Genomic DNA, 25,620 nt, shown 5'->3' with positions numbered 1-25,620 from the left:
CATGTATGCATCAGTAGTATGGGTTCCAGATCTACCATATTTCATGTGGACGCAGTTAGAGAGACCTTTGGGTACGATGTTATCACATCAACTCCGACGCAAATCGATAGTGCCACATGACATTAGTAGAGCAGAGTTCAGTTTGCCCCCGATTTTAGTAGAAGCACTTTTCCAACTAGTAATTTTTATTCATAGGATACATAACCAACCACAAGATAGGATATCCTATCAAGCTTTTGAGGCATCTTGATCCCTATATGCGTCCGGAGATACTAGCTCTTGGTATAACATTGTGAGTTGGCTACTTGCAAATGGCATAAACATTAATAACCTACCTCCCCTTAAGTACAACCATGGGACTGATCAAACTTTAATATCTCATGAGGACTGTAATAAAGTAATACGCCAAGAAATATGGCAAATTTACACCCGATATAAATGGATCACCCCACGAGAGCCACTCCCATCTAAAATGTCGTATTATAAGGAACACTTCATGCACTTCTCTAAGTTAGGTTTTATTACACGACCAAAATATCTAGATACATTCTTATCAAATGCATTAAGGATGATCATTGGACAACTTAGGATATCATCTCACCAACTTGAGATTGAGAATGGTCGTGCTAATAGAGTCCCTAAGGAGGAAAGGCTATGTAGGTTATGTTACATAGAGATAGAGGATGAGTATCACTTTACATGCAAGTGTCTAACTTATGTGAGATAAGGGTGAAATGCCAAGACATACTAAGACCCTCTCCCACCCTCTCCAAACTATTAGATACCCTGGATATAAAGAGACTAGGTAGGTATATCTTAGAGCTAAAATAACATAGGGAGAATAAACTACAAAGTGTTAACCATAACCATTTTAATATTCACCAAAATTTAACGAATGTAATTTTTCAGGAATAGGGGGAGATGATGAATGTGGCCACACCTACACCACTCAACCTCTCTCTTGATGAAGTAGAAATGCAAAGAACAACCAAACTCCCTCGGATGTCGAGCTTCAAAGCAACTCGAAGTGGAGTAGAAACAATTAAGAAGATAAGGGAACGTGAGCTACGCCGCCTAGAAGCTATGGTTGGGGTACCTTTTTACATTGGGACCACGGGCCACATCCACATCGAAGCCCTTTGTTTGACCTCCCACTTTCAATTCGAGAGACTTGGATGGAAATGAAACTAGGCCTAGTATAAAGCCATTTCCTTATAGAACATGTTTTATTTGCTAGAACTCTTTAGGTTGAGTTCTATTTTTTAGCATAGACATATACACTTGTCCCAACCCATAAATTCATAGCTAAGTCTTTTGGTAGTGCTCCCAAAAACAGAGGAGAGAGATTTTATTGCAGCTTCCCTTAGTAGTGGTAAAAAAAAAAAAACAGAGGAGAGAGATGTCAATGCAGCTTCCCTTAGTAGTGGTAACACAAAATGAGAGAGTACATCGAGATTTAACGTTGTCGTGCCTTTCGGCGCCAGATCGTTTGCGTGAGTCGGGTGGAAACCGCTGGGGTTTTGGACTAGGAAGAGGAGAGTTTTAACGCTAATAAGAATATAAATATGTTGTAAGAAAGAGTTATAGCAAACTCGTGAATCCCACGAGTGTATTGTATTAGATTAATCAATATGAATATAAGAATATAAATTTGGGTTGAAAGAGAATGATATAGAATCCTCGTGAATCCCACGAGTATAGTTTATTAATTGGTTTTTTTTAGAAACATATCCAGTTTCCAAGTATTTCACACACTTATTACATTGTGCTCCCCATCCTTATGTAGTGATGAGGGAGTGTTAGGAATCCATGCTTTTTTTTTTCTAACTATAGACTCCATGCTTTTCCTATAGATAGACTATATGCTTTATCTAAAGTGATCATGCTTTTTCTAACTTGTGCGTTTTTTATCAACTATAGTGTTCATGCATGCTAGATGTGCATGCGTAGCTTTTTCTTTTAGCATGCGTTTTTCTTTTAACAAAAGTTTATCCTACGTGGACTTAACTTTCTATGTGAGACATCTAATTTTTAACACTAATGAAATGCTAGTGTAATGGTAAGACATTACATTATTAACATGGAGGTGCAAGGTTCGAATCTTGCCCTATGCATGTATGATTTATTTTGACATTTTCTTCTATTTCTTCATATTTACAGAAAGTTACTTTATAAGTTTTTCATGTAGTGTATGAAATACACTACGACAACGTGGAAAACCTAAAATTGGGGAAAACCACGGGAACCTTAGGTTCCGAAACAAATTCACTATTTTCTGAGTATACAAGGTGTTGACAGCCTCTAAAGCTTACTCTAGAGATATGCACATATATTTCAAGGCTACCGCCTTGGATACAATATTCACCCTACCAAATAGGAGAAACAACAAAAAAATAACCAAAAACACAGAACAAATAAACCTGTTACAAGTGGACAGAAGAGTTGTTGTGACTCTTTTGGGTAGTCTAGATAACACCTCGCTAGATCTCTGTCTTTACACTTGCAACGAGTTCTCGCGCTTTATCACCCTATTCTCGAGCTCTAACACTTGTTTCTGTTTTCTTGCAGAAGCTTTGTTGTGTTTTTTTCACACACCTCTTCTTCTCGAATCTCTGTTTTTCCAGCCTTAGTTCTGTTCACTCGTGTGCAGTTTTTTCTCTGTAACGCGCTCTGTTTTCTCTGTCTTTCTCTCAGTTTTTCACTCTTAGTTTTCTCTCAGAAAATCTGTTTTTCGCTCTCTGTTTTCTTTCAGAAAATCAGGTCACGCTCTCTCTCCTTTTTTTTTTTTTCCTGTTTTTCAGCTTTTGTCTTCTTGTAGTCCAACATCTATATCTGTGTTCACACACACAAAAAAAAAGACACACACCCAAAAAAACATACAAAACAGAAAAATACATACATATATATTGTGAAATGCACATAAGAGATCAAAATCAGTCTACTTAGCTTCTTACTTCTTAATCAATTTATAGTTGATACAACGGAACCCATTTGGGTTGGCTTGGCTAAACAGGGTGTGCTAAAAGGGTGGCACAAAGGAACACATGCACACCACAATATATATATATATATATATATATATATATATATATATATATATATACAACTAATTATAACTTGCCTTAAGCCTATTCGGTGTTCAGCCGACTCAATGTTGTGGGCTCCACTTGAGTGGACAAGCCCCAACAATTGCAGCCTTTCCTTAGTAAACATCGGGTCATTTGAAACAGGTAATATGTCGTATTCTCTTTTGGCATAGTTGGCCAGATGTAGAAAAGTACCCTATTTTAGCCCGATATCGAAAATATACGATGCATGCGTACCCCTTTTGCGACTTGATGGTTAAATATAGAACAAAAAAAACCTAGCAATTACTAAATTGTATATGGGTCCACATTCGTGTCAATTTGCATATCATGGAGCACAATTGAAGACTTGGTTCAATATAAAGTTCTAAAATTGGTATCCATATTCAAATTGTAGAGTAAAACTACATAAACCGTAATTATAAATATGTGGTTTTGGGTTTAGGAATAAAGTAGTACCCCACTTGTTGGACGGGTATGTCGATAGTTTCATTGTATAATGTCATATAGTTCATGACAATGTAATTGGTAAGAGTAACAACTACGTACGACATTCATTTATACTATGTGGAACCAGTAGACTTGAACCATAGGTAACTAAAAACCTCTTATTATCAAAAACATTCGCCTTTTCATATATAGTCATGCTAACGGAAATGAGAAATTACAATATCATGTTAATATCTCAAACTGAAGAAGAGCATGGTGACCAATTATATGTAAATACAAACTACGGTTCCAATAATGATTAAAAAGGGAAATTATGAACATGTGAATTTAATTAAACGATAAACAATTACAGATGTTCTCATATACAAATATAATATGAAGTGATGGTGAACATTATGCCTCAAAATCCTCAATTTTTACATTACGCCATCTACATCAATCTATAAGCAAATCAAGCAGAGCAGGCTCCTCTGGCGTTGATTGTTCTAGACTGTTTTCATTCGTGTCATCTCCAAGCTCTCCTGAATCTGATGTATGGTCAAACTGTGCTACATCTTCCAGGTCCACCAGCTCCCCTGCTTCTTCATCAATTGGTTCCATTGGTTCTCGTGAAGTCATCTGGAACATCTCTGTCTCGTTGATGTGTTTTGCTCCGACTTCTTGATCCTGATCTGGACAGTCCCAGATTCCTGTGATCCTCATTTTGATGAAGTTAACTTGAGCAGCGTCCTTCTCCAATGCAACACAGTTTCTAAACATCTTCAATGCACAAGTTGTCGTTGTACCTAATGGTCGCATGAACACAAACAAGTATATATAAGAAGTAACGTCTTAAACTTGATCGACAGGATTGAAATTAAATATATATATTATACCTATGCCAGAGAACAAGTCTAGGACCCAATCATCTGGATTAGAGAAGAGCTCTATGAGGTGGTTGATCAATCTTTGAGGTTTTTGATAAGGGTTCACCATACTTTTATCCCCTGACACATGTCTTAATTTTTTGGTTACAGCTGGGCACATGATGTAGTTAACCACGTTACGCTCATTGACATGTGCTCTAGCCTTCTTCTTTGTAATTGAATCATAGTAGCCCACACAAAAATGTTCGACCGCACTAACCATTCGATCGCCAGGGCTACGTGTAATATTTGTTTTGATCCTATAGAGAAAGAAAATCAAGTATTAGAGGTGTAAATGTGTACATATAATAAGAAGTACTGTAATGAGTAAAAGCGAACTATAACGCACCAATGCATGTGTTCAGTGGCATGACAACGGGACTTCAAAGCTGTTGTGACTGACAGTGATTGCCCCATGCTATGAAATATGACTATCCTCCACAAGGGGGCCAATGTCAGTTCTGCGAAATCCTTTACCATTTTCTCGATCTGAGGGTACTTGAAAGACACATCATCATATGTTGATCCCGCAATACTGAAACCATATGGTATGTCAGCTATCAGCAAAGTGTCGTGCCTTCTCGGTAACAATTCGAGCATCTGGGATACTTCGCCATTGAAAACACTATAATGAAGCTGTTGGAAAGGATCGGACCTATGCAAAAAACTCTTTACAGTCTCCGAATCCTCGGGCAGTTCCATTTCCTTCCCTTTGGTCATTCTCTTCTCATATTTCGCACGTTCTAAGTGCGTGATGAAGGCCGCTGGAATACCGTCATTATTGTCGTTGTTCTTTTTCGATTTTGATGGTTTCTGCAAGTGTCAATGTTGTTAGCAGGGAACATTAGTTTCTAACATATCAACATTCAAAAGACACATACCCATTCTCTAAATACAATAAAATATTCCTCCAATGCCTTGTAGGAAGAAGTTATCGGGCAGGCTTGTTCAACTTCTTCCCATGTCGGTAAACTCAGTTTTTGCATCATCAACTCCTGAATCTTCATGTATACCTTGTGACTACACAATCAATATGAAATTAGAAATAAGATATTCAAAATAATTGAAGACTTTCCTGAAAAGGTATACTATAAACACTTACTTTTGCAAGTCTGTTACCATCTCGTCCAAACTAAATTTCTTGGCGACCACTCGAGATAGCACAGATATTAACAATCTATCATCTTTGATACCTTGTAATGATCTCCAAGGTAAAAGTTTCATGTCCTCTGCTAACTCCTCGATTACCAAGTCGCTTTTTCCCTTGGTCTTTGATTTGATCTCAACTTGTGGATCAATTCTTCCCTTTTTTTATCTTTGCCCCTTGACTTCTTTCCGCTCCCACATAGAGAATATTTTGTCTTGGAGATCCCACACCTCTCCGGTCATCATCTCTCCTAGACTTTTTCGGTGGAGTTTCTGCTTCATCGGTCATCATCTCTCCTGTCACGTACGGCCGAAGAGCTACCAACAAGTTATTTTTCGTTTGCAGGTCTTTACGCAAAGCCTTGGGATTGCAAGATTCGGGTACTAGGTTTCCCTCGTCAAGTCGCAATCGCCTGTTGCCAACTGAGCTCGAGACGTCGATTAAAATACTTGTAGAGTCAATGTCTTCGTACTCTAGCTTGGTTACATGCCCGTAATTAAATGTTTTTCCAAGCTGAAGTTTCCCTTCCCCGTCCGATTTTGCTGTTATCAATAACAACACCCCATCCTCCTCGACATAGGAGAGACACCATTCAAGTTCGGGGTAATCCTTATATTTCACCTCAACAATTTTCTCCTCTTGCGCACTACCTTTGTTGATTTTGGTAGTAGCCACAGATGACTTGGATCCTCCTTCCCCCGTTGAGTCAAATAAAATCTTTTTACTCGTGTCCTTGATGAAGGAGCCAGAATCTCGTTTTGTCGGAGATCGAATCTTCAATCTAAATGAAGGAACTTTTTGTCTGGGTTCACTGAAATTAAAAACGTTGGTGAAAACATAAAAACAACGTACAATTTTATCTAAATCACGCAAATTATCATCTAAATTACGTGGTCCTGCCTTTCAACGCAAAGGTCCTGCCTTCAACCAAAATCCGATGCAGTGCAACGGATTTTCGTTGAAGGTCCTGCCTTTTTAGAATTGCTTTCCAAGTTCGTTGTACAAAAAAAAATAAAAAATCTATGTGTTGAGGAAAGGAATCTTTAAGGAATCTTTAGGAATCTTAAAAAATGTAAAGAATATTACTAACCTGACGATTTTCTTTCCCTTGTTCATGATTCGTGCCGGAGGTAGTGCCGTCAACGATGTGCTTCTGAGTGCTCGAAAATTGGCCTGTGCTCTAAGCTCGATGGATTCTTTCACGTGATAATGAAAATGAAATTTCTAACCTCCTTATATAGAAGACTTTAGCATTCCTTTTAAAATAAAAAATAAATTTTAATTATTTTTTTTTAGAAAAATGTCGGAAAATAATATAGTTAATCTAAGTGTTCGGGTAGTTATATAGTTAGGCTTTAGCATTCCTTAATTTTCTCAAAAGAAGGTTTTAGAATACAGTTAGACTCCCTCAAATGTCTTCTTCTACAAGTAGAACATCTCTTTTTTCTATTGCCCCCTTTTCATTGTCAGACAACTCGTATTTCTCAATAGAAGAGTACGACCACAAAAAACATTCGCGGCTTAAACAGAAAAGTGTGGCTCCTAGTACTTTGAATTCTCTGTTTTCAATTGATCCTGTTGATGGCCCTCTTCATGCAAGCTTACAAGCGGACGATTCTTCGTTGATAGATAACAATAGCATTACTAAACCTCTAGCATTTAAAAGAGTTCCTCGACAAGTTAGTGAAAAGAGATTTAATTTCTTTTGTTCTGATCGTCAACTTCTATGCGACTTGAACAAATCGTGTTGTGCGAATCTCTGTCTATCAACTTATGGAAAGTCAAGGTTACGTGAAACACGACAAAAATACTTGTCGCTTAATGGGGAAGAGCAAGATACATTTCTTCTTTCGCATATGCAACTTAAATTGGATCACAAAGCAGGGCCTAATTCAACGCAAGTTGAATATTTCCTTTGACTAAATACCAAGTGTTGTCGAGCAGCTTTTAAAATCACTCATAGCATTGGAAATATGCGGCTGCAACGAGTTCAAGAGCGACTTCTGAAGGGCTCCTGGGTACAGTTCGATCAAAATGGTTCTGGATGTAAGGGTCAAATTGGGCAACAGACAATTAGGTGGATGGAGGTATATTTTTCAAAACAGTGCGAAGTTATGCCAACGACAGGAAGACTTCATTTGTTAGATAACTTTACTCAAAGGGAAGTTTACCAATCGTACAAGGACGACATGTCTTCCGATGTTGAGCCTTAAATACAGTACAGGCATTTTAATCGACTATGGAGGTTACAATTTAATAACGTGGTTATCCCACGAAAGGTGCGAATGGGAGTCTACTCAATATGTGCGAGTTTAAAAAGTATGGCCAAGGGTGGAAAATCAGATGTAGAGATCAAGAATTACAAGAACCTGTTAAAAGAACATCGTGAAAGTCAGGCATTGGAACGTACTAAGGCTATGCATCACCGACACAAAGCGTTTCAATCTCCCGAAAAGTATATGTGCATGATTATTGACGGCATGGATCAAAAGAAAACTTGTTTGCCGCATTTTCAAAGACTCCCCAAGGATATTGGAGATGAGTGTCTCGTGCAAATGCATCTAGTGGGTTGTTTGACATATTGTCAAACTATAAGACCGCAAGTGTTCTTAACTTATCCCAATATCCACAACGACCCTAATCTTACTGTCACTGTCATGCACAGGGTATTGCAATCATGGTCAGGTATACTCCCGCCAGTTCTATATGTGCAACTAGACAACACAGCAAGAGAGAATAAGAACTCAACTGTCTTCGGCTATCTAAGCATGCTAGTAGAGAGGGGCATATTTAAAAAGATAAAGGTTAACTTCTTGTTGGTTGGTCATACCCATGATCACATAGATCAAATGTTCAGTAGGTTCTCAAAGAAACTTGCTCGCTGTAATGCTTTCACACTTCCCATGCTATCCAAATTTATTAGTGAAGCATATACACCAAAGCCTGAAGTACAACACTTGGAAGAAGTATACGACTTTAAACGTTTCTGCATGGATAGTGACGGGACTAAAGGTAGGGTGCTTGCACCTCTTAATAATATAAGTTTCAACCATGTCTTCCTCAGAAAACAAAGATCGGCCCACCTCAAGATGACGGTGTTGTTTGCGAAACAATACTCATCTAGTGCACAATGGGAGCCCCAAGAAGGTTGTAGGTGTTGGGATTTCGGTCCCTCCGGATGGGATGTCCGGAGATGAATGACGGCAAGCCCGGTTGCGGCTACGGAACCGGATGATGAAGACCCCGGCTACGGAGCCGGATGATGAAGACCCCGGCTACGGAGCCGGATGACGAATGTACCCGAAGAGAGATCCGGATGCGGGGACATATCTGTGAATATGTTTGCCAAGGGCCCTTGAGGCTATATTTGTAAATAGCCCGAAAGTCATATGTGTATAAATATGACTTAGGGCAAACTGTTGCTGTTGTTGTTGCTCATCTTATGTTTTCAGCCGAGAGAGAGAGAGAGACGGTAGAGGTTGTTGCCTCTGTGTATTACCGCCGCCTGTGGCGAAGACAGTGAGTTCAAGGTTGTTGCCTTGTAGCTTCACCATTGTACATCTCTATTTGTAGTGATCGTTGGAGTTTGAGGACTCCCGTGGTTTTTCCCATTTAGGGTTTTCCACGTAAAACATCCTGTGTACTCCTCCCTCTATTGTCTTCGTGCATCTTGTATTTCCTGTTTTCTGTGAGTAGATCCTATTCCTCGGTTGTAGCCGAGCACTGTTTCCAACAGTAGGCTCCTTCTTCATATCCCAGATGAACCTCTACATGGTGCACAACAAATGCCATATGATGATCGTAAAAATGTAGCACCAAATAGTACTATTGATGAACAAAGGGTATATTGGTTGAGATGTCTAGCAGAGAAACAAAATAATATTGATCGGACTAAGAAGTATGCCAAGGATGAGGATGTTCAATGGTGGGAGATTTTCTTCACCCATCAATGCACCATTTTAGATAATTACATCGCCGGTTTATGGCCAATCCGTATCCCATTCACATGGAACATTGGGATGACATCAACGATATCGCAAACTCATCACCAACAATCGAATAATATGGAGCTTCATGATTTAGTTCGGCCACTGCAAAGAGATATTTATGTGGGACCAAGAAAGTCACGTACTGTTGAGGCAAGATGGCAAGGTAATTTGCAAGAACTACAAGTGGGAATGTTAGTTGCAACATTAGCAGGGGACGATACCTTGGGCCATCCATTTTGGATTGCAAAAATTATTGAATTAGTAAGGGATGAAGAAAGTAGTCAGACAAAGTCAATAGTAGTCCACTGGTATCAGACAACTTCACCTGATGCATTTACAGGAAAGTATTCTTTAGAGATGGTTAAGGATGTCGGATGTTCAAGCAGAAAGAGAAGAAGAAAGAATATACCGAGCACGGCTACTCTCGCACTAGACCGTGTTGACATACTAGTATATGACTTCTCATTGACAAAATCAGGTCATCTAAGACAAGCAACTATCAAGATAATAAAGGAGAAAATCCCAAACATGATGTCAAACGAAATACAGAGAATAACCAGAAGCAATTCTCATAACCGCAAAGATGTTGGGTTGGAATTGGATGAGGATAATGCTTTGATTGCCACTAATGATGAGGATGAGACGTCAGAATGCTCTTCTAGTCCATCAGACATGTCTTAACATATTGGTTTGGTTCAAGCTGGGGATTGTTTTACTACATGATCGGAAACTTTGTAAATTTGTTTTGGATGTAAACTCACGAATATGTATAATTGTAACTGGTAGACATGTTGTACATTATTTTGTAATTTTGGTGATGTATTTTTGGAGGCATTTTACTTATGCCTCAAAGTGGTAGTCATGTTGAAATTCAATATATTTTGCCACCTTTTCTGAAAAGCTTTACGCATGCGTCGTGTCTTTTTGAAAACTGCGTGCTTTTGTGCCCTTTTTCGACGTAGTGTTCTCATAATGCGACATATTACCTGTTTCAAATGACCCGGTGTTAGTAGTGATAACAAAACAAAAACAGAGGAGAGAGATGCCATTGCAACTTCCCTTGGTAGTGCTAACAAAGAAACAGAGGAGAGAGAGGCCATTGCAGCTTCCTTTAGTAGTGGTAACAAAGAAACAGAGGAGAGAGATGTCATTGCAGGTGCCCTTGGTAGTGCTAACAAAGAAACAGAAAGAAACAGAGGAGAGATAGGCTATTGCAGCTTCCTTTAGTAGTGGTGATAGTAAGAAAAGGCCAAATATGTTATTTCTTACTATTTACGCATAGGTATAAAAACTAATAGAAATGAGGGTTTCTTGTGCCCCCAAAAAGTTGTTTGTGTATTTTTTCTCTGTCTGTGTGCTGTTCGACATTTTCTCTGCAGGTAAGGAAAAACGGCAGCTTGTCCGCCTCCATCGTTCTTCTCCAACAGTGGTATCAGAGCGCAGGGATTCGTGAAGACTGCATGTGGCAGAAAGCATCCGATTTCTCCGTTTTTCCCCCTCTGCGCATGTTATTTTTCTAGGACCTCGACAGAGGTAATATCTAGTACACGTTTTTGTATGAACATTCTTCGTGCCAATTTTTTTTGGGAAAAGAAAAATAGACCTTTGGTGAAAGGTAGAAACAGAGAGGACTCACTGTTTCTAGTATACAGAAGAGAGGATTTACACATAAAAACTTGTATTTGGTTTTTCCGATGCTTGCTCACTTGATGTGAGATTGTGACGTTGGAAGTTACGTCTCAGCTACATTCCATCTGTCTTGGATGATATAAGAGTGAGGTGTTGTCCTCAGTCGAACACACATACCTACCCTAGAACACAATGATAGTTGTACTTGAGACTAGGTAGTGAGTAGTGTCTCAACTATCGTTAGTTGCTTAGATTTGGAATTGACTAAGTTTACCTACCATCCAAATGGCTGCCTCTGAAATGTCCGAGGTTTCAAGCACTTCACGCAGTGGTTCCTTTAATCCCCATAGAAATCAATCTATGAGCGGAAAAGACCACCTTGAGATCCGTAAATTTGACGGATCCAACTTTGCCCTGTGGAAGAATCAGATGAGAGATGTCATGATTCAAAGAAGGCAATTAAGAGCTATAAGTGGTGAAGCCAAGAGACCCGAGGGCATGACCAAGGACGATTGGGAAGAGCTCGATCTCTTGGCAATGTCTACCATAAGACTACACCTAGCTGACAACGTGTATTTCACGGTCTTGGACTGTGACTCAGCTGAAAAGCTATGGACTAAACTATCCAGTACATATGAAAAAGAGACCGCATCAAACAAAGTTTATCTAATGAGAAAACTTTATGATCTTTGAATGAAGGACAATGACAATGTCACCTCTCATTTGAATGATTTTGATGCATTATGGTCACAATTACTGGCTCAGAAAATGATTTTTGATGATGAGCTGAAATGTGTATTTTTGTTATGCACTTTGCCTAGCTCATGGAACACTTTTTGCACCGCTATTAGTGCTAGTGCACCAAATGGGAAATTAGTCTATAATGACATATGTGGAGCTCTTTTGGGTGAAGAAATTCGTAGAAAATATGTGATTGCATCACACAATGGAGATGCATATAATGTTTCTGATGTTGGTCCTCGCAAGAACCAACACCGTGGTAGGATCCAAACAAGAAATAGTAGTGGAAATGATAGAGGTAGAAGCAAATCTAGGAAGAAAAATATGGAGTGTTATTATTGTCATAAAAAGGGACACCTTAAGAAAGACTGTTATGCCCTTAAAAATAAGGAGAAAGATAATGCTAGAGGGCATGGTAGACAATCTAGTGGTCCTTCTTCCTCGTTGGAAACGGAGGAAGTAAATGCAACATGTGATGAGACGGACATCTTGGTCCTAGATGATGTTAGCACACATGCTGGGGTGAACATGGTCTTTTCCCCATCACATACGTGGTTGTTGGACTCTGATGCATCGTTTCATGTGACTCCACATAGAGAGTGGTTCACATGTTATGAAGCCAAGTCGCTTGGGAAAGTTCGACTTGGAGACTCACATCAATGTGATGTGATTAGCATTGGAAATATCTCAATGCATTTTAGTGATGGTTCTCATCTCACCATTAAAGATGTACGCCATGTTCCTCAACTAACTCGTGGTTTGATTTCCGTTGGTCAGCTAGATGACAACGGATATAAGGTGATGTTTGCTTCTCAATCCTTTCGTATAACGAAAGGAAATATGATTGTTGCAAAAGGGAACAAAGTTGGTTCCCTATACCCTTTATTTGTTCATCAAAAGGAACACTTGTTGGCTGTCACAGAACAGCCAATGACGAGCATTTGGCATGGTCGTTTAGGCCACATGTCAAGAAATGGCATGGAAATCCTATCTCGTTATGGCCACTTACCTAAGTTTTCATTCTCTGATTTTGCTTTATGTGAATATTGTCAACATGGTAAGCAAACTAGAAGTGCACATAAGACCAGTGTTAACTCATCCACTAAACCATTGGATCTTGTCCACACGGATGTTTGTGGACCTATGCCCACAAGATCTTTGGGCCATGCACTATATTTTGTTACTTTCATTGATGATGCCACTAGGAAAGTTTGGGCTTATCCAATTAAGGGAAAGGATGATGTATACCCCACTTTCAGAAAATGGCTTAGTTCGGTTGAGCTGGAAAAGGACATAAAGCTCAAGGCCTTACGTTCAGACAATGGAGGTGAGTATACCTCTCATGAATTTGATGACTTTTGCAAGTCTAGAGGCATTCGGAGAGAGTTTACAGCTCCTTACACCCCTGTCCAAAATGGTGTGGCTGAGAGGATGAACAGAAACATCTAGGACAGAGTTGTCTCTATGCTACACCATGCAAACCTCTCGCAAGGTTTTTGGGCAGAAGCTGTTTTAACAGCAGTCCATGTGATTAACCTATCACCGAACACAACCATAGGTCTAAAAGTGGCACAAGAGTTGTGGACAGGCAAGACACCTCATTATGCTCATCTTAGAGTTTTTGGATGCGAAGCATATGTACACATTCCAAAAACCTTAAGAAAGAAATTAGACTATAAATGCAGAAAATGTATATTTCTTGGTTACGGAATTGATGGGCAGTTTGGATATCGCTTATGGGATCCTGACACACGTACTGTGGTCAGAAGTAGTGATGTTGTTTTGGATGAGAACAAAATGCATAAACAGACCGTAAAGGAGGTAGAAGTGAGAAAGGTTGCATTTAAAGATAGTACGCCTTTTGTTGATGTAAAATAAAAAAATCTCACTGATGTAGATGCTTCTACATGTGGGCAGTCACAAAAACCTGTTATTGGTCAGGATGAAGATGCCGAAAATGATGATGCTCAGCACAATGATGTGCAAGATGATGTTTATGCTCATAATGATGATGCTCAGAATGATGTTTCTCATGCACAACCTTATGGCACTCATGTTCAGGATTCATTGAGGAGATCTATGCATGTCCCCAAGGCACCTAGTAAGTTTGCTTATTATGTAATGCTAACAGATGCCGGTGAGCCTTCATGTTACAATGAAGCCATATCTGTAAATGACCATGCGAAATGGAAACAGGCCATGCAAAGTGAATTGGACAACATTTATAAAAATGGTACTTGGGATTTAGTACCTTTGCCAAAGGACAGGAAAGCATTGCCATGCAAATGGGTATACAAGTATAAGTATACATCTGATAGTGCTTCTCCAAAGTATAAAGCACGCTTGGTTGCCAAAGGTTTCAAACAAGAATATGGAATTGATTTTGATGAAACCTTTTCTCCTGTAGTTAAGATGACTACATTACGTATGTTGCTTTCATTGGCTGCAAATCAGAATTTGGAACTTGTCCAAATGGATGTGAAGACTGCCTTCTTGCATGGGGACCTTGATGAGGATATTTATATGGAACAACCAGAAGGTCATGAAGTATCGGGAAAAGAACATTTGGTATGTAAACTCAAGAAGAGTTTGTATGGGCTTAAGCAGTCCCCAAGGTTATGGTACCAGAAATTCGATGCCTTTATGAAGACTCAAGGATATACTAGAAGCAATGAAGATGCATGTCTTTATACAAAAAATTGTTCAGATGGGAATTTTATCACATTGATATTATATGTTGATGACATGCTTATTGTTGGTAAAAACAAGGATGAGTTATCCTCGTTAAAGAAAAACTTGGGCCAGAACTTTGACATGAAGGATTTGGGAGATGCAAAACATATTCTTGGTATGCGTATCACTCGTGATAGGAGTAAGCGATGCATTTACTTGTCTCAAGCCGAGTACATATCGAAAGTGCTAAAGAGGTTTAATATGGAGAATGCAAAGCCGTTGAGCACTCCTTTGCCTACATATGTAAAACTGAGCACATGTGATTGCCCCACATCTGATGAAGACAAGAAATCTATGTCCAAGGTTCCTTATCAATCCGCAGTCGGAAGTCTTATGTACGTTATGATAGCGACCAGGCCAGACATTGCTTTCGCAGTGGGAGCTGTGAGCAGATTTATGTCAAATCCTGGTAATAAACATTGGGAGGCAGTTAAACTGATTTTAAGATATCTGTGTGGTGGAAATGTATCCATAATTCTGATTATGCTAGTTGCTCTGACAGTAGAAAATCCACTTCAGGATATATTTTTCAGTTTAGGTGTCTATGGGTGTCTATGTTTAGGTGGTGGAAATGTATCCATAATTCTGATTATGTTGGTTGCTCTGACAGTAGAAAATCCACTTCAGGATATATTTTTCAGTTTATGGGAGGTGCGATATCTTGGAGATCTCGTCTCCAAAAATGTACTGCTCTGTCCACTACAGAAGCAGAGTATGTCGCAGCTAGCGAAGCATGTAAGGAAGTCGTATGGCTGTCTAGATTAGCTTGTGACATGGGCATATCTAAGCTAGTACCCATACTGTTTTGTGATAGTCAGAGTGCCATTGCATTGGCTAAAAACCCAGTATACCATGCAAAGACCAAGCACATTGGAGTGAGATATCACTTCATTCGAGAATCCATAACTGCTGGCTACATCAGTCTTGGTAACAAAACAAAAAAAACAGAGGAGAGAGATACCCTGCACCTCCCTCCTCATCCAAACAACCCACAAATCTTTGCTTCTCTGCATGCAAAGAAGGAAGGCTTCTCATTTTATGATAGCTCCAAGCTCAATCCCCGGGCCCTCCAGAGTGTGCTCCACAGTCTGGGGAAAGGCAATTGTCAAATCTTTCTGATGGTGAAGGAGGAGCTATGGTTACGAAAGCCAGACACCAATGATGAAAGGAGGCACGGTGAAGGGCCAGGAAAATAATGATTGAGGTATGATATGTGGTTCTCTCTCTGAGGCTTTGGCATTGCTTCCTGAAATTATGCTGATTGTCAGAGCTTTCACAATGGTGCTTTCGAGACAATTTGCCAGAACTTTCATCATTACGGAAGTAATCCATCATCCACAAGTATCACTGAAAATTGTTAGATGCATAATGATAGATTCAATATAGTGATGCTTAACTATGACATAGCCTGGTTGCACTCTTGTCTTGTCTGCACATTCTAGTCTAAACCTTCCTTCTCAGTTCAGTTACTACATGTGCATAATCTTTTATTCTTCTTCTCACTTATTCCATCTATATTAAAGAGAAGAAAAACACTATAAGCTTAGTCCCATCAAAGCAGTCCTAAACCTCGATCCAGTGACCAGAATAGAACGTCGACTATCATTGTCCAAGATAAGAGTTCAATCCACCATGTCCATATGGAGATAAGATTCAGGCTTAGTGGACATTGATTGATCAATAGGGGATTTTATTAGATGATAATGTGACTCGCAAGGATAGTTCACTGGTTTCACCCATGTTGGAATGTAAGACATAATTTTGTTAAAGAGGCATTATGAAAGCATTGATCATCCTCTGTTTGTACATCTGTTACATACAAGCTTTGTCTTATTTGCTAGATAGCTTTTACCATCTCTGACAAGCTTACCCTTTGTGACCTAGAATCTCAAATTTATTGCACATGGTGTCTACCAGGAAAAGTATGTGGAGATGTTCACGTCATTAAACCTAGGGTGGGTAAAATATGGTGCTCCGTTCTGTCTAGTTTAGGAAAATGCAAGTTTACAAGCCTTGTTTTGTGGTAATCTACTGATTCTTCATCATGTTATCTACAATTCAGGGGATCTTATTGCCAAACATTGCTTGCGTATGGAGATGGTGTTTAGTTTATATGAATTTGTTGACGACAACTGGTCAAGTTTCTCGTTGGGCACACCTAGCTAAGGCTATATCCAATCTTATTGGTTGAGTGATTTGTGGTTTTATCTGGTTATATCCTTGAGCTTTTCATGAAGAAAAAATCTTTTTGAAAGAATGAGTTTCCTTTTTTTGGTAAGGATAACCTGCACCAAATCAAGTTCCAACCTGTAATTAAGTGCAATAATCTTGATGGATCCATGCTCCAACTTAAAAACTCACAAGAATGTAGGTGTGTTTCTTAAAAGCAGCATTAATATGTAATCTAAAAGCAACCTGGTGATTGCATTAGAAAGTGTTCAATTAAAACGACAGAGGCTTAAATGAAGATAAGCTTATTTCACACATGGCTTGAATCCTAGAACTATACATAATTGGATCTCGGGTTTTAATTCTTATTATTTAGTTAACTGAATATTTGCAAGCAAAAATTATTTCGTTGAACTAAACATTTTCATGCCGATAACACAATCTTCAAGCAGCTCAAAGACTGCTGTATAGCAAATAAGTGCATAAAAAGGTGATGGACTACATAGAATGGAAAAATGTGTTCTTTCAAGATCACATAGAGTCAACGACACATTTTGCCTTGCATGATGGAAAACAAAGGATTCTATTTGGGTTGAGGCCAAACCTCATAAAAGCTCATACTCTTCAACCAATACTACCAGAATCTAGCAAAACGAAAGAATATTCAAAGCTTTTGGCCACAGTATCCTCATAGGATTAAAATATGCATGACATGCCTCTAGCACAAATATACTTCTAAGGAAAGAATATCCAAAACTTTTAACAATATGCTTATGTCTTTGTGGTGGACCCAAACTATAATATGTACATGTACCAAGGTTCTAAAGAGCTAGCCTCTTACAAAAGAGAATGTCAGATTGGACAACAATTACATAACTCATCTGAAATTGTTTGGTTCTTGGTTCTTCTGAGTCAATGTACAGTCTTTTCGGGCAAGCCATAAGGTCAAACAAATGGAATATCAAGTTAGCAAAACCAGTTGATCAAAAACCCTCAGCCCTCCCATCTATTCAAATAGAAAAATTCTATTTTGGGCAACATGAGCCAACAACTAAGCCAGCATACATGATACTCACGTGCTTTCATTTCTCTTAAGTCAAACCAACATATAATCTGACAAAAAATATGCACAATTGTTTTTTAAAGTTCCCATATCAATTTTGCTTTCAAATTTCTTCTGGCTACGGTCTTGACAAAGATTGATCGGCGACAAATGGCGATGAGTTCGATTGATAGAAATGTTGTGGTAGCCTCAATTCCCAGTTTGGAGGTGGTTCACAGGCTCCAAATGACCCTATTCCAGAGAAGTTTTGGCCCGGCATAAGATTAGGATGTGATCCACCAGATATATTCCTAGTATAATCCACGATGGTTGCATTATTGTTGAACGTCTGATTCCCCGAAGTTGTCACTCTTGTCTCATCCTCCATGCTCACAGAACCATGCCGAGTCCCAAGCTTCATTGGAGGCCTTGAATATATATCTGTACCAGATGTTGCATGCAGCGAGGGTGCAGATGCATTTGCCTCTTGGATAACCTCACCTCGAGCTGGTGGCACATTGTGATTGTGCTTTCCTTCATAAGTCGTTATTACCGACTTTGGATCACTAGAGCATCGTTCCACATGTTTCCTGACTATGCAACCCATATTTGTGCATTTGTAATAGCTCCTGTATAATATGGAATCACAAGAGTCACTCCTAAAGAAAATGATATTTAAAAAAAGGATTATTCTCATTATTCAATAATACAAATTGCAAAAAGTCATACACCTAAAGATCATTACTTAAAACAAGATTCTAACATTACTGCAACATTTCACTACTAAATGTTTTAAAAGGTGGTGCTAAGTTCATTTCTAAAAGATGCTGACTTTCCAATTTCTTTGTAAACTTTATATTGTATACTTGGGAAAGGAAAAACATTTCTATAAAGAAAAACTCATATTTGAGTAGTTTGCAGATCTCTATCTCTCATCTACACACAGGCACTCTCTCACCCTCTTCTACACATAAACATATTTCACATGAGCACACACGAACACATGGTGCATAAAACAAGTGTTTTTTGGATGAGAAAGCAGTACCATTATAGATGAAAACATACAAAGTGTCCTTGGACAAAATAAAACGTGCTAAACAATATGACAAGGCATACGAACTAATAAAAATTATCATTAGTACAGTCTCCAAATGTTATGTACGAGAAGCCACTGTGGATGTCTATAATGGCATTATGCAACATCCACTTGATGTATTATCCATGAGGGAGGTGATTCTCCTCTTCACATGCTTGGCATATGGCGCAATTCGTTCAAGATATGATGACATATTAAGAGGAGACACCGCCTAGAAGGTTGCGCTCATGTGTATGCCTTATTCACGCATAGAGACTTTGTGCTTCGTTGTATAAATACCCCTTTTTAGGAATGAGACACATATCAAGAACACATGTATACTCTGGTCCCATAGGTCAAAACTGGCCTCTTTATGGACGATAAAAAATTCTAAATTCTAAATTCTAAATTCTAAATCACCCTGCTGAATACAGTTGATATGATATTTGACAAAATGATTAGCAGCTGTTTGCAACCCTTGTTGGTAGACATCCGCAATGAGTCAAAAAGGGAGTTTATCCAAGACCAGTGTACTGCAGATTATTTGGTTATTTCATTTGAAGCAATACAACAGTCTACTATTTCGCACCAACCAAAGAACACTTATTATTGAGTGGATTGGAATCTCTGCAAGGAAACTATGAAACTGATGGAGTTCCCTGATTATAGAATTATACAGGGGTTTCTGACCTATATAGATCCTCTACCGGTTCTCTCACCATCAGAGCTTCAGAAGCATGAACCAAGCTTAGTTACCATTAACTAAAAATAACCTCTAGCATTCCAATAATTCTAGGATTTACGGAAGTTCTTTATATCAGAAAAACTTCACAATGAACCATCCATACAAAGGGAAGCATCCATAGTTAATGAAACTAGACGTAGAATGATACATCAAGAAACTACAGGTGGAAACAATGAAATAGAAAGCATTTGTCGTTCAAACCTGGGGTAAAGATTGCCTTTCACCACCTTTTGACCATATTTTCGCCACCTATAGCCATCATCAAGAATGTCAACCTCACTCGTAGTTTGTACCACCACACGTGGCTCTCGTATTGTCCTAATTGGCATATTTGCTACCATCTCTTTGCCCTCCTCACTTTTCCTGAAATTCACAAGTTTTTAGTGAGGAATGCATGTCAATTTAAACCTACCAACACAGAATTGATTATCTGAGCATTTCATTATGATAACCTGCGTTTGGAATCCTGTTCATCTTCATCATCATCCTCTTCAATTTTGCTTGCTTCATTATCCTCATCGCTAGGTGAACAAAAGGACTGCTCAGGGGTCCCACCAAGCCCTGCATGTGACACCACCAAAGATGATGTAGAGACATCACCAGAAATCCTATCGGAGTCCAACCTGCCCGTTATGCTTGCAACTTCACCATTACTCTCTTGGTGTGACCTCTCCAGAGTGTGAACACTACTTCTCGACATCCTTCGAGTGGATTGTGGTTTAGGATGATTATGGTCTCCTTTATACATAATTTCAGTAATCTCTCCTTCATGTGAACATTCCACCTGCTTCTTCACAGTACAATTTGGATATGTGCATTTGTAGTAACTTCGAGGGAATTCACTGCCCTTTAACTGCTTTTGCCCATACTTTTTCCAGTTATAACCATCTGCGGTTGGCCTCTCCCTGTATGTAAATGGATGGTTCATTACAATTGGTATGTGAGATGCTGGTGCTTTTGCAGGGGGTTCAGTTGACAGTGGATTTGTCTGTGACTGATGATGTGGTTCAGACTTGAGATTGGTAAACATGGTTGATGTTGAACCAGAGAGTGTGGTAGTAATTGGTGGTTGAGATGACAATTGAAACTGTACTTGATCACGATAGCAGAACCAAACAAAAGACAATATTAATTATCAATCTAAACATTAGAAGAGAGTAACAGTTGAATAAGCTAAACCCTATGACCTGGCATAATAAGAGATCCACAAACCTCAATTATTGGAGTCACTTCATCTTTAACCACTACTGGATGGGGTTTGAAGTTGAAATCATCACTTTGTTCAGAGTTATTTTCCTTTGGTTTATCATTTCTGGTAGCAGTCAATAACTCCTTTTGGTTACGAGATGGCAAGAACGGAAATGAACCCGTTGTAGGAGATGGATCCGCCTACAAATCAAGGAGCATTAGTTAAGAAAATAATGAAAGAGTCAACCAAAAAACAAAAGAAGCCAAGTTTGTAAAGTTAATTTACCAGTCCCCCACTGAAAAGAACAGGGGATTCTAGGAGAGTAGCAGGGCTGAGTCCAGGTGGAATTGTGAAGTATGGATTCGAAGAAGGAATCGGTAATTTGGATGGCATCATGGACCTATATTTTGCAGTATTATTCATTGCTCGGCACCCATGTTTTTCAGCAACTTCTGGTCCATTTATATCTGCTTGTGTCTCAAGATCAGTCTGAGTATCACTGGAGCTATTATTCAAGTTAGGATCTCCATCCAAAGGTGGAAATGAAGGAGATTCTAGTGATTGAGAATATGGTTTAGAATCTGCATAAGACAAGTGTTCTCCACCGTAGTCATTAAAGAGAGTCGTGGCAATTGTATTAGCATCATCTGAACCCCCTCCTCCAAGGAAGGAATCACCTGGATTTGATGTAGGAACCACCAACGTTGGCAGTGAGGGGCTAGACTTTGTGAGCATCACCACTGCTGCTCCTTCAAGCTACATAGTGGAAGTTGTTGTTCAGCCCAAAGATATCACTCTTTTCTAGTTATCAAACAAACCAGCTACAGACAAAACTCTTACTGTAAACATAATCATCTACACATTGCTAAACATACACATGTTCATGCATATAAGCATCCATCCATATACATATACAACTGTACACATCTCCATGCAAGCATGCATAAACGTTAATAGATATGGATGGATGGAAGTACATATATGCATAAACGCATATATATATATGCATACATATATATATGTATGTATGTATGTATGTATGTATGTATGTATGTATGTATGTATGTATGTATGTATGTATGTATGTATGTATGTATGTATGTATGTATGTATGTATGTATGTATGTATGTATGTATGTATGTATGTATGTATGTATGTATGTATGTATGTATGTATAAATGTGTGCACATACACTTTTTATATTCTCTGAGGTACCACTAGCCCAAAACAGAGCATCTAAATCTCTGCTTCATGAAGACTCTTTAATGTGCTGCTGTACATGGAATTCTCTGTATGTATAAGTCCTTTAGTGTCTTTCTCTAAATGACAAGTTCTCACATAAATACCTAAGAATACGCCCAATTTGTATCATTGGGTAAGGAACAGACCATCCAAAAAGCTATTTTGCCTGAAATATCTTGACCACAAACTTGTAAAAACTAAACAAGAACAGCCCAATAAAACTTTAGGTTTCGGAACTGAACAAGAGCGCGATTAGGTCAAATAACAGCAACCAAAAAGCTCTGCTTTCTTCTCATTATAGATTGTTCGAATCTCAATAAGGGTCTCTATACTAGATGAGAGAATTGTGAGGTCAAAACAGAGTACCTGAAAAGCTGTGTTCCACGAAATATCTTCGTTACAGATTAGTAAAATCCCCATCAAAACTAGCCCAGTACAAATGATGGGTTTCCACAATGACTGAGAGAACCATCCGGGTAAACCACATCACTAATAAACAACTGTACTTCATGAGAATATATTCACTTGAGATAGGAATAAAAAAACCCAAATCAATACAAATTTAGGGTTTTCAGACCGAGCAAGACCATTAGTAGGGTTCACGAACTTTAGGTAAACAACGGAGCACTTTCAAGGAGGAAGAAGAAAACAATCAAAAAAAAGAGGGAAGGAAATATTTAGGGCATTTTGCATACCTGGGAGCAATGGGCAGGTAGACAGGAACAGAGGAGGGAAAAGAACAAACTTAACGAGGGGCAAGGAGCGATGGAGATGGAGATGGAGATTGAGATGATGAGACTGAGAAATTGATTCAACAGAAGAACGGGTCTGAAAAAGAAGAAGAAGAAGAAGAAGAAGAAACGCGTTGGTTTTTTTTTGTTCTGTTCTTGAGAGGCAAAAAAAACAAAGCCAAAGACAAGTTCAAAACAAAGACAAATTAAAACTTTTTTATTTTTATTTTTATTTTTATTTTTATTTTTATTTTATTTTTTGATTTAATTTTAATTTCTTATTTAATTTTTATTATTATTTGATTTGATTTAATTACTTAATTTATTCTATGCTTGATTTAATTTAATTACTTATTTTATTTTATACTTGATGTAATTTAATTACTTATTTTATTTTATATGTGAATTAATTTAATTGCGTATTTTAATTTATACTTCAATTCATTTAATTACTTATTTTATTTTATATGTGAATTAATTAATTACTTTTATTATTCGATTTAATTTAATTACTTATTTTTTGTTTTAATTTAATTACTTTATTTTATTATTTTATTTTATTTTATTTTATTATTTAACGAATTTAACAAAATTAATTAATAAACTAAATCACTTTTGTATTGATTTATTTGTAAGTATGTTATAAAACTTTCAAATCACTTAATCCATAAATTTAAAAAAACACAACAAAAACGTGAAAAATCAGTTAATTAATTAAGTAAATGACGGTTTAGAAAGAAAATAAAAAAAAGACATAAGAAGCTTCTTTAATCAACTAACTAATTGATCCCATGTAATTGAAAAAATAATAGTTGGAGTAATTAATGATATCCATTTTGCATTACATAGACTAATAAGCAAGAGAAAGCTATTTGAAATGATTCTTTCTTTCCATTCTTTCTTTTTGAATTTCATGCTTGAGTCAAAGAGAGGATACATGGGGTGGGGGCCATTGTCATTACGTCATGTTGCCTCTTGCTCGCTTATTGACGGCTTCATTCTCATGCCCATCCATCTTGCTTTCAAAAGATCGTGAAAAAAAAGCAAAAAAAATAAAGAAACCCGAATGATTCGATCGGACACTTCTCAAAGATTATATTCGTCCCAAAAAGCTTCCCTATTGAAAGGCTCTCAAGATATATATATAGATAGATAGATAGATAGATAGATAGATCATTTGCGCATTTTTTAAAGTCAAGATCACACCAACATCTGTTGCAGTTTGCTTCATATTGAATCGACATGCTTTGACAATTTTAGTTAATATTGAATCATTGTCAATGGCCAAAACTCTAGACGGTTAGAATATATATATATATATATATATATATTACCGATTATAATTCTCTTACATGCCTACAAATCTTGCTTCCTTCACTACTATTAGTGGCTAAACCATTATTTGCTCTAGTCATGTCGAACCAACAACCTTAACAAATTCAAAGCTCGAATATTTGTGCCCAAATTTGACATCCGTATGGCTTTGGTTTTGCTACCGGTCGTCTTTGATATCCTCCATGTTGTCGATGTTCATCCTATTTTCCATGTTAGTAACCTCCAAGAACTTATGGGTTCCATTGATGACATAATAACCATACAACATCTAGTAAGTTATGAGGATTTATCTTCTAAACCTAATTTGCTGAGAAAAATTCCCAATGCTCGAACTAAAACATTTGAGTATGAGCAAATCGGAGAATTCAAAATTAAATGATTGGATCGAAATGTGCACGATGTCACTCGAAAGAAAGAGACGATTCTTTACTTCCTTGTCATTACCAGAGTGCAATGTTTTGGAAATGGGGAGTATGTCATAGGCTTAACTTAAAGACCAGTTCTAAAGCTAATGTTAATGGGTTTAAGGGTAGGATAGTCCTGAGAATTGGAACTAACCCATAAGTATAAATAACAAGTGGTGGTTGTGGAGCCTTAGGTATTAGGCTATATAAAGGGGGCTAGCTACCCCCTTCATTAAGGCATATTGAGAAACTATTGAGACTCTATTGACGAGGATAAGATCCCTTCTTCGGATCCATTAAGGCATATTGAGAAACTATTGAGACTCTATTGACGAGGATAAGATCCCTTCTTCGGATCCCTTCTTCGGTTGAGGGTGGTCAATATCGTCGAGTATCCTTAATTCATTCTTCTCCTTCATCACTTATTCTTTTGCTCCTCATTAGTTCGATTCGTACAAGTCATAATCCACCTATGCCTATTCTCTAAGTGATCTTTTTAGGCCATTACCCATCCATGAGGTGTGACACACATTGTCATATATTATTAGTGTATGGGTTGGATACTATCTAGTGTTGAGATTAGGACCGTAGATAGACAAAAAAGATAGACTAAAATATATAAAACAGAAACAAAATACACATTACACAACTTTTACATGGAAACCCTAAAACAAGTAAAACCACGGGGCAACAAATTTTCACTATAGACAAAAGTACAAGAGAAACAAATTACTAATATTTGAAGATCAAAGAATCCCCCCTTAGGGTTTTGGCAAGTTCCACTAACTATGCCTACATTCACTCTCTCTCTCTTGTCTCCATCCAACTCTCTCTGTATACACTATTTCTGTTTGCTCTACCATGTACTACACCTTCACCCCCAATCATAAAGTTTGTCCTAGCTCCACATATTTATAGAAGGAATACATCCAACTCTCTCTGTATACACTATTTCTGTTTGCTCTACCATGTACTACACCTTCACCCCCAATCATAAAGTTTGTCCT

General features: G+C 38.0%; 1 protein-coding gene and 2 long non-coding RNA genes across 3 annotated transcripts; 2 read left to right on the top strand and 1 right to left on the bottom strand.

Annotated features, from left to right (window-relative positions):
* Nucleotides 1–1,328: 1,328 nt before the first annotated feature.
* LOC147857370 (uncharacterized) lies at nucleotides 1,329–10,709 on the top strand. Its single transcript, XR_015530586.1, has 2 exons — nucleotides 1,329–1,401; nucleotides 10,669–10,709. It is a non-coding gene; the product is annotated as an uncharacterized LOC147857370 (long non-coding RNA).
* Nucleotides 10,710–15,762: 5,053 nt separating this feature from the next.
* On the top strand, nucleotides 15,763–17,166 carry LOC147857369 (uncharacterized). The gene is made up of 3 exons (XR_015530626.1): nucleotides 15,763–15,884; nucleotides 16,565–16,635; nucleotides 16,743–17,166. It is a non-coding gene; the product is annotated as an uncharacterized LOC147857369 (long non-coding RNA).
* Nucleotides 17,167–17,292: 126 nt separating this feature from the next.
* Nucleotides 17,293–23,013, bottom strand: LOC147857368 (putative WRKY transcription factor 25). The gene is made up of 6 exons (XM_087328388.1): nucleotides 22,839–23,013; nucleotides 21,186–21,656; nucleotides 20,924–21,100; nucleotides 20,164–20,798; nucleotides 19,913–20,074; nucleotides 17,293–18,520 (listed from the first exon to the last, which is right to left on the bottom strand). Exons 2-6 carry the CDS (start codon nucleotides 21,633–21,635, stop codon nucleotides 18,031–18,033), a joined length of 1,914 nt encoding a protein of 637 aa, XP_087184514.1. The 5' UTR covers nucleotides 21,636–21,656; nucleotides 22,839–23,013; the 3' UTR covers nucleotides 17,293–18,030.
* Between the last annotated feature and the right edge of the window lie 2,607 nt (nucleotides 23,014–25,620).

The sequence above is a fragment of the Azolla caroliniana genome, unplaced genomic scaffold (genome assembly GCF_043228905.1).
Source record: "Azolla caroliniana isolate FFs.n. ecotype wild unplaced genomic scaffold, voAzoCaro1.0.p SCAF_12, whole genome shotgun sequence".
NCBI classification, from domain to species: domain Eukaryota; kingdom Viridiplantae; phylum Streptophyta; class Polypodiopsida; order Salviniales; family Salviniaceae; genus Azolla; species Azolla caroliniana.
This window is presented reverse-complemented; position numbering and strand designations above follow the sequence as displayed.